Source organism: Calidris pugnax, unplaced genomic scaffold (assembly GCF_001431845.1).
Source record: "Calidris pugnax isolate Ruff unplaced genomic scaffold, ASM143184v1 scaffold102, whole genome shotgun sequence".
NCBI lineage: Eukaryota > Metazoa > Chordata > Aves > Charadriiformes > Scolopacidae > Calidris > Calidris pugnax.
Genome location: NW_015090846.1, coordinates 3,926,092 through 3,941,112, shown reverse-complemented (window position 1 = coordinate 3,941,112; position 15,021 = coordinate 3,926,092). Strand labels below are relative to the sequence as shown.

The 15,021-nt window shown below is 55.0% G+C and overlaps 2 protein-coding genes and 1 long non-coding RNA gene across 5 annotated transcripts in view; 1 reads left to right on the top strand and 2 right to left on the bottom strand.

Annotated features, from left to right (window-relative positions):
- Nucleotides 1–9,122, top strand: part of GPSM1 (G-protein signaling modulator 1) — a 78,696-nt gene extending 69,574 nt beyond the window's left edge. For all 3 annotated transcript variants that reach the window (XM_014942943.1, XM_014942944.1, XM_014942945.1), the window contains 3 exons: nucleotides 3,639–3,798; nucleotides 5,839–6,047; nucleotides 6,920–9,122. In XM_014942943.1, coding sequence (XP_014798429.1) covers nucleotides 3,639–3,798; nucleotides 5,839–6,047; nucleotides 6,920–7,108 — 558 coding nt within the window. In that variant the 3' untranslated portion in view covers nucleotides 7,109–9,122. The remainder of the gene's footprint in view (nucleotides 1–3,638; nucleotides 3,799–5,838; nucleotides 6,048–6,919) is intronic.
- LOC106888603 lies at nucleotides 8,400–11,120 on the bottom strand. The gene is made up of 3 exons (XR_001412136.1): nucleotides 10,832–11,120; nucleotides 9,823–9,899; nucleotides 8,400–8,535 (listed from the first exon to the last, which is right to left on the bottom strand). It is a non-coding gene; the product is annotated as an uncharacterized LOC106888603 (long non-coding RNA).
- A 2,551-nt stretch (nucleotides 11,121–13,671) lies between these two features.
- The window catches only part of DNLZ (DNL-type zinc finger), a 2,198-nt gene continuing 848 nt past the window's right edge, over nucleotides 13,672–15,021 (bottom strand). The window contains exons 2-4 of the mRNA XM_014942739.1: nucleotides 14,949–15,018; nucleotides 14,568–14,707; nucleotides 13,672–13,953 (exon numbers count right to left, since the gene is read on the bottom strand). Coding sequence (XP_014798225.1) covers nucleotides 13,782–13,953; nucleotides 14,568–14,707; nucleotides 14,949–15,018 — 382 coding nt within the window. The 3' untranslated portion in view covers nucleotides 13,672–13,781. The remainder of the gene's footprint in view (nucleotides 13,954–14,567; nucleotides 14,708–14,948; nucleotides 15,019–15,021) is intronic.

Genomic DNA, 15,021 nt, shown 5'->3' with positions numbered 1-15,021 from the left:
CCTGCATCCGAGTGAAAATGGCCGAGGGGGTTTAGGCACAGGAGTCTGCTCTGATGGGGTTTTGCTTTGCCTTGGCCTCACCTGTGTGTCCGGAGCAGCCAGTCTGAGGGATCTCCCTGTGAGATGCTGGTCTGCTCCCTGCGTGGGGCACAGAGCTGGGCACCCCAGGACCTTCTCGGCCAGAGATTTTGGAAGGTTTTATTTAGCATGAGTGAGAATTTATTGGAGAGGAAATAGGGTGTGTTTGTGCTCTGCAGGGCAAGGACCTGAGGCAGGGGCTTGGGGCAGCCCCGGTGACAGGGCTCCCCCCGTCCCAGCCGAGCCGAGGGGCTCCCCGGGGCGACATGGTTGCAGGGAGAGAGGGGAGAGGGGCAGCAGACACCCCGTCACCCCCCGCAGCTGCTCTTTGCTGCCTTTCCAGCACCTCAGCTGCGTTTTACACATCCTGCATCCAACCTGGCAGGTCAAACAGCCTGCTCATCCACCAGCAGATAACCGTATGGGGAAGCCTGGATGCCCTTCAGGGAGGGAGACCTGCTTCAAGTGAGCCAGTCCTGCTCCCGGGCTGTCCTCAGCCAAGCTGCTCAGCTCTGGGATGAGGAGAGTGGAAACACCACTCAGAAAATGGGAACAAGGCTCTGACCCCACCACGTATGGGACCTCCACCTGCCTGAGACAGTCCCTGTCCTGCCCGAGGTCAGGGAGTAGGAGCAGAGGCTCCACACTTGTCCTTGTCCCCGCGTGGGGAGAGGTGTCCGTGTCTCTGTGCCTGTGCTGAGGGTGAGTGTGTTTGCAGCCAGAGCTGCCCCGGGGGTGATCTCTGGGGTGCCAGCAGCCCCTGGGGTGTGGGTACCAGGTCCCTCTGACCAGTGCAAATGGTGTTGGTTTGCCCGTGGTAGAGGCTGGCTGAGTGGGACAAAATAACAGTTGGCAGAATTTGGGCAGAGGACGAGGGATGAGGCCGGGCAGAGACATCACCCGTGGGGTGAGAGTTGGTCTCGGGGCTGGGAACCAAAGCTGCTGCCCAGGAACCATTTAGGGCTCTGGGTCTTGTGCCCGTGGTGACCAGTGGGTGTGTGTCTGTCCTGTCGAAGGCTGTTGCTCGGCGCCGTTCAGGGATGCCCTGGCTCTTGAGAGCCTCCTGACCATCCTGGATGTGCCAAGCCCTGGGCAATCACAGCTCAGCAGCAGATGGTGGGCCCCAGGGTGTGATTGTGCATCCATCTGCCCTCATGGCTCCTTCCTCGGGGCCGGGAGCAGACTGTGAGTGGAGGGAGCCAAGCGCTCTGCGCCTTGTCATATTTGGGCATTTTAATTAGAAACGTGCAGTCCTGGGGCACGGTTTGGCTGGGGCAGGGCTGGAGGGAGCCTGGCATCAGCGTGCCCTGTGGCACCCCACGTCCCAGGCTGGCACAGCACAGGAAAGCCCTAATACTGGCCCACGGGCACCAGCCACTTGCCCCTCCGGGTGCCACCGTACCAGGAGGTAGCCAGGCATGCAGCCAGCCCCGTCCCGCACTTGGCACGCACTGGCTGCTCTTCCTAATGATTCGGAGCATCCGTTCCTCTCCCGGGCACGTTTTGAGCAGAGATCATGACATGGGAAATCAGAGGGTCCCTGGCAGGATGCACCCTGGGGGGGATCTGGTCTCTGCTGGGGGGAAGCCCCGAGGTGGGGGCTCTAACCGTCGCGCTGCCCGGCTCTTCCCTGAGAGGCAAAACTTCTCCCGTGGACCCGGAGCTGCTCCGACTCGCTCCATGTGGCTGCGGGGAAGCGAGAGGGAGGTTTGGAGTGAATGAGCCGACGTCCTCCTCGAGCCCGAAATTTGGGTCACGCAAGCCAACAAAGCAGAGCTGTGAGATGTAGTTCATCCTCGGTTCAAGCCCGAGCAAGCTTTGATTTCCAAGGTGCAACTGTTGATGGTTCAGAGGGTCCGTCTGAGCCGGTATTTCGTTAGCAGATCGGCACGTGGGAAGAGGTGAGAAGGGTTTTTCCCCTCCCTGATCAGCTCCCACATTGCTAATGTTCCTCTCTGGCCCGCTGCTAATTTTGACGCTGCCCTAAATAGAAGCTGAGAGCATCTCATCTGCTTCGCTTCGCATACGGGGAAATCGTTTCCCTTCAGTTACTGAATCCAACTTGTGGCTTTAACCCTGTCAGCACAAGGCTCTCCCCAGCCCAGACCTCCCTTAAAGGGCTTTGGGTGCCTCTGTCCCGGGGAGGACTCTCTGCTGGGAAGGGAGGAGAGAACGTGCTGGGAACATGGGAGGAAAGGGAGGGCTCCCCGTCGGCCACCAGCAGAGCTGGGAGAGGGGCTCTGCTTCATGCACAGCTGAGGAGAGATCCCTTTCTCAGCTGAAAGGTGCTCCGGGCTGTCCCTGTCTCTCTGGTGGGATGTGCTGCTCCCCAGGAGGTCCCAGCACCCCTTCCCAAACTGGCCTTCCCCAGCCCCGTGCTGGAAAAATAGCTCAGCGCAGGCAGACCCCGTCGTAGGGCTTTTTAGTTGGTTTCTGTTGTGGTGTTTTTTCCAGCATCTGGTGGGACCAGCTCAGCACGTTGGCTTCCTGAGTCTGGCAGATGCCCCTCTTATCACTGTCTAATTTTACATCCCGTTCATCCCGAGTGGCTCCTCGGGAAGATCAGCTCTTCCTGCGCCGCCGGGTTCGCTCTCTCCCAGTTCGGGACGCGGCGCCTTCGGCTGCCCCCAATGCCAACCCCTCTGCAGCGCGGCATAAATATATCCCTGTCTAGTGCAAGGTGCTTATTTGGGGCTCTCATGCAAGAACCGTTTCCCTGAAAAACTGTAATTTTGCGGCATTTGCAGCTCGGTGACTGTTAGAACCCGTGGTGCGCTGAGGGCACAGGGGCACCGGAAGGAAGCACTGGGAGAGCGGGGGCAGTGACCCACAAAGGTTAAATTTAGGTGATTAGGAAGGACGGCTGGGCGCTGGCATCCCTGAGCTGGAGCTGAGCCTCGGCTGGGCACACAATGACACTCCAGCCAGGGCATCCACACGGTTCCCCCTCGTCCCTCGCACTCCTGACCACGGTCACTCTCTGAACCCACCCCTTTGCCAGCCCAAAGCTCCTCTCCCCGGTGGAGCTGTGCCAGGGTGGATGCTCTCCCCTTTCCTCCCTCTTTCCCTTTCAGCCTCTGGTTTGTTCTGAGCACTCGAGACGCTCTGCAGCAACAGAGGCTGCTCTGCGTGAGGTTTGTCTGCTTGTTGGTAGGAGCCTGGCTCTGGTTTGGGGCTGCAGAAGTGCCCAGACCCTTGGGGGACAGCAAGGGCTGCCCAGACCAGAGCAGCTCTTCACCCTGCTCCCACTCAGGGATCCTTGCAGGAAGAGGGGACCTTCGTGTGGCCTCCTCTGGAGGATGGTGTTAATATTGTCCACACCAAAGGGTTGCAAGAGAAAAAGGGAGAGGCTATTTCAGAGCCAGGGGAACAGAGGGACCAAGTAGCAGTGACCCCCGGCAGGCTGTGGGGCTTGGCAAGCTGTGGGCACAGCCAGGAGCCAGCCTGAAACGGAGCAGGAGAGGGCACACGTTGCTGACCCCACGCCAGACGGAGCGATTGGACACGGGGGGGTTGTTTGGGGCGTTCTGACTCAATTCTGCATTTCACTGTCTTTCCAGAAAATCAACCGGACCCCTTCGGATGAGGAATGTTTCTTTGACCTGCTGAGCAAGTTCCAGAGCAACCGGATGGATGATCAGCGCTGCCCCTTGGAAGAATGCCCGTCGGAGGCTGCAGAGGCGGCTGCCACCCCGGTCCCTGCCCTGGAAGAACGGATCTGTAAGCACTGATGTGTTTCTAAGTCACTGTTACTCTGGGATTGATGCGGCTCCCGTGGTTGTGGCCAGCTGTCGGGCTTTTACTGGGAATCTTGTGATGCTTTCCCCGAGCCTCAGTTCCCTGAACTTAGCAGTTTTTTGGCAATCTCTGTCGTTATTTAAGGAAGGAAGGAACATTCTTATGTTAATGGTTGCTGAGGGAAAGGCTGGAGAATGTGAACTAAGGCTTAGAGAGTAAATTAGCAAGAGAAATGCAAAATATAGTTGGATTTTTTCAGTATGGAACTTTTAGAAGGTCTTGGTTTCGGAATGGTGAGGTTGGCACGAGGAGCTCTGCCTCTGCCAGCATCTCCTGGAGGAAGATGGTGATGGTCATTACTGAGGGGGCCTTGTGAGAGCCTGGAGCAGGCGGAGGGCTGGGGTGGGCTTTCACAGGCCAGTTCAAGTGCTGCCAGTTTTTCTCGTAGCGTTGCCGTGGAGGAAAAACTTCTGGATTTTGTACAGCTCTTGGATGCTGCGGTGATAGGTGCTGTGCAGGAGCAGGGAAGCCAGGAGGCTGGATAAACAGTGGGAAGGTCCAGCAGGCAGACAGCTCGCTCGCCCGAGGGAAGAACAGGGATAAATGGAGGAAGCTGTCTGACAAATAGATGGGACAGGAAAGGCAGGGCAGGTCTGTGTTTGCACTCCGGGTTCGTGTCTTTTTTTTATTAGACGGTGTCGAGGTGCTTTGTTTAAACCAAGCTGCAGAGAAGCACTAAAACGTGCGGGTCACGCTCGCACGCTTAAGCACCATCACAAAGGGCTCCAAATAACTTCAGTGGAACTGATGGGTTTGTTTATTGTTTTCCCAATGAACACGAAGTACAAACGGGAGAGGAGGAGACCCTTAATGTCCCTCTGGGCACAGGGAGAGCCACAGCACAAGGCTGCCCGGGCATAGTAGGTGCCAGGAGCAGGGGCTGAGCGGCAGCGAGAGCAGGGCAGCGCAGGGAAGGTCAGGCTGTGGCAGGAAGGCAGGTTGGCTGTGAGCTGAGCAGGTTTTTAGCCGCTAAAAATAGGATGGAAATGAGCCTCACTTTGTCAAGATACACATTTCTGATACAGAAGTGCATTTGGCTGTAACAGCTGTGTAATTTAGGAGACTGAGTTTAAAATACGAAGCTTTATAAAGAATGTACAAGTAGGCACACGTTCTGTTCAGCTCTCATTTGGTCTCGGAGCCTTTCAGATGTGTTATTTTCAAGGTTTCATTGTGAGCTGAAGGGGAAGAAACTCATCTTCGTGTCAGCGCTGAGATTTTTGTGGAGTTGCAGAAAAGCACGAACTGGGGCTCTAAAAGGAGCACGTCGTGTCGGGAGGCTCAGGGCACCCTCTGCTCAAGTGTTTTGTGCTCCCTGGGACTATCGGGCTGGGTTTCTCACCACTTTATTTTGCTTCTCCCTCTCCCAAGCGCAGTGTTTGGGAGCGTTTCGCTGCCCAGGAGCCCACAGGCTCTTTCCACCCAGTGCTGCCCGTTTCCAGGGCCGGGGGCTGACCCGTTTGCTCGTGTGCTGTGTCTGAAATCCTCCCTCTGTCCCATTATTGCTCTGTCCCGTGCCAGCCAACGTGGTGCCACCCGGAGCAGGCGTGCCAGGGCTGGGGACGCCGCCTGCGCATGGCTGAGCTCCAGGAGCGAGTGGTTGTGAGATGGGACAGTAGGTTTTTGCTGCCCGTAACACTTGTTGGTTTGATGGTAGGTTTTTTTTTGCTCACTTGTGCTGCCAGCACTGGCGTCGTTCCTGTTCCCCCGGGCAGGGTGGCAGGAGATGACAACAGGCACACAAGAAGCCAGCCTCCTGCCTGGCTCAGCCCCGGGAGGCTGCACAGCCAGCCCCTGTCCCAGTTGCAACTGGGACAAGTTGTCCCTGTCCCAACTCTGCAGCCCGGTTGGTTGAACAGCAGTTTGGTGATGAGGGTTTGGGTTTTCTGCAGCCCCGCGGAGCTGCAGCCCAGGCAGGAGCAGAGCTGTGACCCCGGCGTGTGCTCCTCTCTCCTCTCACAGCACAGTCCTCCCTGATGGCGTCTCCGCAGACGGAGGAGTTCTTCGATCTCATCGCCAGCTCCCAGAGCAGACGCCTGGATGACCAACGGGCCAACGTGGGCAACCTGCCAGGCCTGAGGATAACACACAACAACCTGGGGCACCTGCGTGTGGAGGGGGACGCCCAGGAGCCCGGGGACGAGTTCTTCAACATGCTCATGAAGTGTCAGGTACCGGAGCGGGGCTGGGTGAGCTGCCAAGACGGGGGACACACTAGTTTCTCCCACACAAACACCATCCCCTGATGCCACCTGCCCTGCTGGGAGGGGCTTTGGCCATCAGTCACCCACCCACAGCCCTGGGCATCCAGGCAAGTATTTGCCTTTGCTTCCACATCCTTCATCCACATCCACAGCAGAGGGCCACGAAGATGATCAGAGGGCTGGAGCACCTCTCCTATGAAGACAGGCTGAGGGAGCTGGGGTTGTTCAGCCTGGAGAAGAGGAGGCTCCGGGGAGACCTTAGAGCGGCCTTTCAATACCTGAAGGGTGCCTATAGAAGAGCTGGGGAGGGACTCTTTGCCAGGAAGGGTAATGATAGGACAAGGGGAAACGGTTTTAAATTGGAAGAAAAAAGATTCAGATTAGATCTCAGAAAGAAATTTTTTACTATGAGGGTGGTGAGACACTGGAACAGGTTGCCCAGGGAAGTTGTGGCTGCCCCATCCCTGGAGGGGTTCAAGGCCAGGTTGGAGGGGGCTTGGAGCAACCTGGTCTGGTGGGAGGTGTCCCTGCCCAGGGCAGGGGGGTTGGAAATCGATGATCTTTGAGGTCCCTTCCAACCCAAACCATTCTATGATTCTTTCTACCCTGTACTGGGGACTGCGCTTTGTCACCGCTTTACGAGCGAGCGGGAGCCTGGAGAACCCCCCTCTTCCGTGGGGTGCCCACCCCCTGGGCTGGGTGACAGCTCTGCCCTGAGGCTGGAGCCCACAGCAGCGTGCAGCCCGGCTGGTCCCACTGCCCTGCACCCCCGGATGGGGAGAGGGGACACCTCCTGGGCACCACTCCCAGCCCTGACGCCTGTTCTCCTCCCCGTGCAGTCCTCCAGGATCGATGACCAGCGCTGTGCCCCCCCAGACTCCATCCCCCGCGGCCCCACGATGCCGGATGAAGATTTCTTCAGCCTCATCCAGCGTGTCCAGGCCAAGCGCATGGACGAGCAGCGGGTAGACCTGGCCTCGGCCCAGGAGGAGGCAGCAGAGGAGCAGCAGAAGCCTGGGTCCAGCTAAGAACTGGGGTTTGCTTTGGGGGGGTTGTTTTGGTTTCATTTTGTTTTTTAAGAAGAAAAAAAAAACCCGAGTGCTCCTGTGCTACCACAGACTTGTCCCAGGAGCCGTCCCAGGACACGGGGAGCTGCTGCTCCAGGGAGGCAGCGTTACAGGAAGGCCCCACAGGATGGGGGACAGTTTTTAAACAAGGGTTTTTTTAAGGACACGCAGCCGCTGTAACACTGGGCACAGCACGAGGGAAGAAGATTTTGGCAGCCCCCTTTGCTTATCACCTAAAACTCCAGTCCAGGAACAGGAAAAATCCTGTCAGCCAAAGGAGAAGCTCAGAGTGGGTAATTAACTCCAGCCTTGATGTTTTTTATTTCCACAACACTTTTAATTTAATGGGGGAAGAGAAGAGCACCTTCTCCAGTTTGAAGTCCTCCTGTCTTGTCTGCATCACGAGGTGACACAAATTCCTCTGGATCCTTCCCTGGAACGTCTTGTTCAGCTTTGCTGTTTCTACAGGAGGAAACGAGCCCAAGTCAGAGGCTCCACTGCTCCTTTTAAACCTCCCCCCTTGTCCCAGCTGCACTCACGGTCCCACACACCCTCCAGTTTATTTTGGTTTGCTGAGGACTCTGCAGTGAGCCCTGTGACCCCGCTGTGCCTCCCCCGCCGCGGTCCTGTGCAGAGCTGTACCGGGACCCTCCGAGCTGGAGCAAGACCTTGCTCAACCTGAGCTTTAGTGGAATTTGGTCACCTCTGGAGAGCAGCCTCCGCCTGGGACAGAGCCTGAAAGGCAACTGCCAGCTGCACAGTCCCTGCTGCAGCCCTGGGACAGGGGCCTGCGCCTGGGAGGGGAGGGAGGAAATCTCTGCCCATCTGTTCAGCGCCAGGCGAAGGTGGGCAGCTCCTGGCTCCTGGCACCGCTGAGCCACAGGCTCCAGCAGGATTGTCCCGTGTGCAGGTGAGTGTGCCCGAGGCAGAACCCTGCCTTCGGCAATGACCTGCTTCATTTTCTGTCCACGGCCCATCAGGAGAGCAAGCAGGACCATCCCCTCCTCCCTTTTGTGTCCAACAGCCCTCACCTCCCCTTGTTTCTCCCCAAATCAGTGCTGAGCTTCTCCCCGTCCCTGCTGGTCCCGGCAGAGCTGCTCTCGGCACAGCACTCCAGTTTTGCCCCAGTCTGTTTCCACTAACTGCAGCCTCCCCAGAGCTGCAGAGTGGGTGCTGGCTGGGGAGTCAGTTCCAACCCCCACACAAGTGCAAGGGTCTGCATTTACCTTCATTCCTTACCCTTTTGGAACGGCTGGAAAAGCAAGCCCGGGGAGGAGGGAGCAGGGGTCTAATGTCAGGAGGTGGAGTATTTTTCCTTTGCTTGACCAGACAGGCTCTCTTGGACTTCAGCAACTCCAGTAACGAGTCCTGCCAAAGCAGATACGTTCCTGTAGAGAACAAATCAGCACTTTCTATTTGACGTGCATTTTGATGGAAACATTTCCAACCAGCAGTTAAGACTTTTAGACCAGTGATGCTGCTCACAGGGCACTTACCCTGCCTGACTGACCACGTGGAGGGGCAGCTGCATTTCACCCCCTGCCCAGGAGCACTCGACGGCTCGGCCGAGGCTCAGCTCCTCCCTGGGGCCACCCAGGGCCCTGGAGAAGGGATTGGAGAACCTGCCCAGCCACCTACAGAACTTGTGTTGGTAAAGAGGAGGAAGACATTGAAGATGAAGATGACTTGACCAGCTGCAGGCTGGGGCCTGTGCAGCTCTCAGCCAGGTGGCGAACTGGAATCTGACCGTTAAGCTTTCAGAGGTGTTAATTATTTGCCATATACTTGAATGTATGAGCTTATTTATTTTTTACATGTGCATTTGCTAATGTCATTTTAATGGGGAAATTTCCAACCCACAGGTACTTTTTTTTTCTAAAAAATAATCTGCCAAATGAATTAATATATTAGAAATGAATACAGCTGAAGGGGAAGGGGGGGTTTGTGCTTAATAAATATTTGTGTCTAAGCTTCAGTGACAGAAATTCATTTCCATTATTTCTTGGCCAGCTTTGCCGAGAGCGGAGCTAATGGTGGCCCTTTGGGATGGGATTGGGGGTGGGTGCTGCAAATTTTGTGGCAGATACCACCACAGGTAAGTGGTAAGAAAAGGATGTAGGTATCCCTTTCTGTAAAGAGCACACAGGTCTTTTAGGCAGCAGCACCATCCCCAGCTCTGTGTGTCTCAAACGCACAGCATGGATGTGACTGTGTGGCTGTGGAGGGAGACACAGAGCCCTGAGTGTTCCCTGTCTGGAGCATCAGCCCAAGCCCCGACGTTACGAGGGCGCCAGGGCAGACACAGCCCTGCAGTGGCTGAGAAAAGACCGGCTTGAGCTCTCCTCTAGGAACATGGCTGAGCCTTTCCTCTCACCGTGTCCCTGTGCCAGTGGGCCTGAGAGCAGCAGATTTTGGATCCTGAGCCCTGTGAGGATAAAGCCAAGTCACAGCTGGTCTTCCCACGCCTGGCTAACTTGTGCTGCCCACTGCCAGTCAAAGAGCAAGGACTAATGAAGAGCCATCAGCTCATTCTCATGCCTCTTGGTGCCTGGCTGTGTGCTACAAGTCTCTGTGTGTGACTTGGGGACAGAACCATGCCCCCAGGTACACAAAGGATAGAGGCTTGGATTCCCGGGAACAGGTGAAATCCCTGTGAGTGAGTGATGGGGCCTCACCTGCGGTCTCTCTCTGTCCTTAGCAGCTGGGGAAGAGAGGGCACACTCTCCAGTAAATGGTCTCTCCCTCAGAGCACCTGCCAAACAGAAAAAAAAAGAGCCACTGTGAGCAGGAGGGAGTCCCCAGAGCAGCTCACAGCCTGCAATGGCTGCTGCTCCCCTGTACCCTGCAGCAGTGGAGCCAGCAGTGTGCCCGTGTCCAGCACCAGCCCTCCCCTCTCCCCACACCGAGGTGCCCAGGCCCCTACAGCTCGGTCCCTGCAGGGACACGCTCTCGGATGCTGACACCCGCTGGAGAGACGCGGGATCGCTGGGGCCTGTTTGGCTTTGGATCCTAGAGAGCTCCTGCTGCAGCTGGGAACTGCGAGTTCTGCCCCCAGCGCAGGGCTGGAGGTGACAAAGAACGCTAAAAAAAAAAAAAAAACAGCAAAAAAAACCCCAAACCCACAAGACACTGCTCTCTCCTCCTCGGCTACACACAGGCCCTGAGAGGCGCCTGGGAGCCAGGGCTGATGTCAGGCCCATGGGGATCTTTGTGTTGCTCATCTGCCCGGTCACGTCAGGGCTGAGTCTCTGCACTTATCCCTCCCCAGGGCCTCGTGCTGTTACTGCTCCAGCCACCATCGATCTCCATCCAGCTGGAGAGGCTCTCGGCCGGGCCCGGAGCACCCAGGCACTGAAAATGTCAGCCTGGAGCTTTGGGGAGCTCTCCAGGGCAATCTCCTGGGACCCCGCTAGGCCAGGACACAGCTGTGGGCTAACTTAACCCCTGCGTGGCTTTGCAGTAAGGCAGGGCCAGCCCCACCTGGGGACACAGTGGGGACAGATGCACGCAGGGTTGTGAGCAGAGGGCTCACTCAGCCTCACCGTGCCCCTGCAGTAGGACCTGGAGGCCCAGAACCCACCGACATCAGACCCTGTGCAAGCAGCACAAACACACGGTGATTCATTTCACAGCCCTCTGTGTCCCTCCTCACTGCTGCTACAAATAAAAAAACCAAAACCATACCTGCCCAATGGCCACATCAGCAGGCTGGCAAATCCCCAGGGAGGCTCTCAAGTGACTCCTTGGTACAGCTGAGCCCTCCGTGGCACGTCCAGGCATGGTGGGGTTTAGACCTGCTGTCTCCGTGCAGGGAGCAGGAAGCACAGCCCCTGCACAGCCAACACAACACCTTCATGCACACGGGCAGCAAAAAAGCAGCAGGAGGTTATGTCATGTCAGGTGTCCCCAGCAAACGACCCTCCACACCCCAGCACCCCTCTTGGGCCTGCCCTCAGCAAGTCACCCCAGCCCCACAGGGCCCCCATCTCCCCCCAACACCACTACCTCCCCACCCAGCACCGGCCACACCACCAGTAACCCTCAGAGAAACAGACACAACCCAGCAGAGTCCCCCCCGAGCTGGATTAACACTGGAATTTGGCTGCGCTACAAATGGGGGATTTGCTCAAAGAGGCAGAAAACAAGAGGCAAAGTATTGGCCATTTTGCAGAAAAGCTCGTGGGCCAGGATTCAGAAACAGGATCCCTCCCTTAACAGCCACAGTGAAACGTGTCAAGGAATGTGCAAACAGCTTTATGTTTGCCATCCAGCCTGTGAATGCTGCTTTGGCATCGCCCTACACTTCCCCTTGAAATCACCACCGCTCCTCTGTGCCACAAACACTTACCCTGGGCAGCTGCACCAGGACTTCATGGCTCCTTTTTTTCCCATCTTAGTTCAGGAGAAAGGCTCCTTCTCTTCTCCCTGCTCCCTCCTCTTTGGCTAAAGCACAGTCTGCTGGGCTCCTCCCAGACAAAGCACACTCACCTCTGACTTTCAAGAACAAACACACTTTCCTGTGACATATTTTCCAGGAAAAAAAAACAACAACCCACCTTCAAAAGGGAGCACAAAATTCCTTTTTTACCTGCAAGCTATTAGCAGCCCCACCCCCTGCAAACCCCTGCCTCCTCCTCCTCCTCTTCTGTCCACAGTGTTGGCCTGAACCTTCAGAGCAGCAGCAAAACCTTCCAGCCTCAGCTCTGGGTGCTGCAGAGCCAGGCACCCTCTCCTGCATAGGGAGCAGAGGACACTGGACTAAGGAACCACCAAAATCCTGAAAAGCCAACATGGACAGACTTTGCTATAGTTTTTATTGTTAACACAGCAAAAAACTAGCACCCCCTCTTTTGTAGCCGGGGCACAGTAACAGGTAAGAAAGGTAAGGAGACAGCATAAAAAAGTCAGGTTGTAAATGAACTGTTTCCAAGGCAACACGGATCCTGCACCAGCTGCTCCCTTCCACCCCAGCAAAGGTGTTAGCACAAAGGAAGCAAAATGCTAATTTTCAGATAAAAAGTAATAAAATAACCTCTCTTCCAGCAGAGTGCTAATACAGGCCAGCAACTCACAACAGGGTGAGCACATTGCAATGTTTCGAGATGCAAGCCTCCCATTTCTTAATTAATAAATAAATGGGTCACTCTAGCACCTAGTTGTTTCAGAGCTGTATTTCACCAGGATCTGAAGACGCACGAGCCACCCAAGGGATGAAGTTCCTGCCCCTCAACTCTGTTTCATCACCATGAACTCACGTACCAACAGGAAAACACAACGGCTTTCCTGTCACCTGACCCATGCTTGCAAAACATATACAATTACTATGAACGCTTCAGATGAATGAAGTAAAATCATTAATACTCATTAATACATGTAATCCCCTCCCTGAATACTCAGCTGATTAAGGACTACAAGCACCTGGACATGCCTGGCTGAAAGAACTGGGTTCTTTCAAAGGCAAAGTGGGGTTTTACTGCTCTCTGCAGCTTGCTAATGAGAGAAGGGCTCAGTGTTTGGGAGAAGGCAGTGGGTCCAAGCTGAAACAGCAAATTTCAGTTCGGTGTTGGGCTTTTTTTCACCATGGGATTAGTCAAATACCAGAACAGGGGTCCAAAAAGGTTGTGGGATCTCCAGCCTCAGAGATATTCAAGACAAACCCTGAGCATCCTCCTCTGAACAAGAGGGTTGAACTAGAAACTTCCTTCCAATCTGAATTATTCTTTGATTGCGGATTTAAAACTGTAAGACAGCAGATACTTCACTGTACTTCAGGCTAATAGACCTTGAGAGAAGTTAAACTTTCATGCAGGCGGAGGAATAAAGCCCTAACAAAGTGCACTATGATCACCTCACTGCCCAATTCATCGCTATCTTGAGTGTTATATGCTGGCAAAAAACCTACATTTTTAATTTATTACATTAATTTTTCTTCTAACTCATCTTAACATGCACCAGTAGCATTAATAAGCACTTCAGTATCTGTCAAGTAACTCCAAGACAACTTTCTAGGTGCCCTACTTATCTCCAACACGCTTCACAACTACAAATTTTGCCTGCACACCCATCCTCCCCCTCACCCCTGAGGAAATTGCCCAATCCCAGCACCAGGAGCCACTCACCGATGTGTCACCCCGAGCGTGGGGGCTGATGCTCACGCTGTGACCCACAGAGGACTTTCAGCCCTGCTGTGACCCTCCTGCAGGGTGGTTTTGGCTTTGCAAACTCACATGGAGTTGGGACAGGTCTCCTCAGGTGTTATCAATTGCTGCTTTGCCACCAGCTGCTGCCGTGCAACACCTGTGCCAGGAGACATCGCTAAAACCTCCAGCTGCACCTCGCTAGGCCAAAGCACATGGACAAAGAATTACCAGCTTCCCTTCTCAGCAGAAAACAAAGCTTCTGACACTGTTGAAGCACTGAGACTTGCCTAAAATTCAGCAAAACAAGCACCAGGAAAAATATCCCCACTCCATCTCTAAAAACATTAGCTTGATCAAAGGCAAAATTACGCAAGACACAACAGAGAAAGACCAATGCCCGAATTTATTTTAAACACAGAAATTTCCCACTGAAATCAGGGAATAAAGGTTAAAAGTCTCTCTTGCCATCAGCAGAACGACACAAATCCCACTCGTCAGGTCTGTCCTTTGCTGCCAGTCTCTGGGGGATCTTCCCCGCTTTCTCCCTCCGTGAGCTGACTTTGAGACCCGGTATCTGCCGAGCTTTCCAGCAGCAGTTCCAAGGCTTCCTCACCAGCCACACGTCTCACCTTCTCCCCTTTGGCTGCCAGGATTTCCTCGATATTCCTTAACAGCGATTTGAAAACCAAGAGTGACACCACAGCAAAGGCCAGACCCAAGCACAGGCTCACCCCTTTGCTCCCAAATCACACACGAGTGTGACCACAGTATTTCTCTATAAAGAGTTTGGGGAGCAGATAAAACCACCCAAACCTTCTGGGACTATTTTCCTCCATTAGGATCAATAATTTAGCAATTACGGCTAAACAGAAATTTTTAAAGGTATCTCAGGGAGTTAGAAATCATTGAAATTCAGCAGCAGATGGGTGTATGTTTGAGATGCCTAGGGAGGGAAACCTAGCAGTGATGTGATAAAGCCTGAGGGAGCACTGAGCAGCCCACAGGCAGTAATTCACCTGCTGGCACCAGCAAAGTTGCCCATGTCACAGCTTTACAGCACTTATTTGGATGCTGGGTAGCGACGGGCAAGTTACAGGCCATTATAAAGCTTTATGCACTTTAAGAAATTGGATAAAACAGAATCACACCCAGCAAAAGCTCTGTTTATCTCTGAACCTCGTTTTAAAAGCATCAAAGAAACACCACACTGGCCCAGGAGGACCCCACCAAGGCTCAGCAGCCCCTTCCCCTCGGCGCAGGGGCGCTGCCGGAGCACCTACCTCTTCCCCTCCAGGTCGGAGAACCAGCCCAGGTTGTCGGCCATGAGGTGGTGGTTGCCGCAGCCGGGACATGTCACGATCACCACCCCTTTATGGTAGGCTGCCTTGGAGATGGTCTTTGCTGACCGGGTCTGGCAGACCTGCAGAGCGAACAAAGCGGATTTTTATGACCACGCAGCCCCTCCACCTTATAAGTGAAAAAAACCCTATTTTATTTACCTGATTAAAAGGCTTCTTTCCCCCCTCCCTCACCTCTAGCGATTGCACTCGCGTTACCCTGCCCTGTGGCTTCGCACTGAGGCGCCGCCCGCACAGAGGCCTCGTCTCTGGGAAGCGCCGTTTCCCTCACCCGCCGCCCCCCGCCCCGCCGCCGCCGCTCACCTTGCAGGTGTACACCAGGCGGTAGTGCGTGGCCGGTGGTTGCCCCGGGACGGCGGCTGTGCAGAGCGGGCGG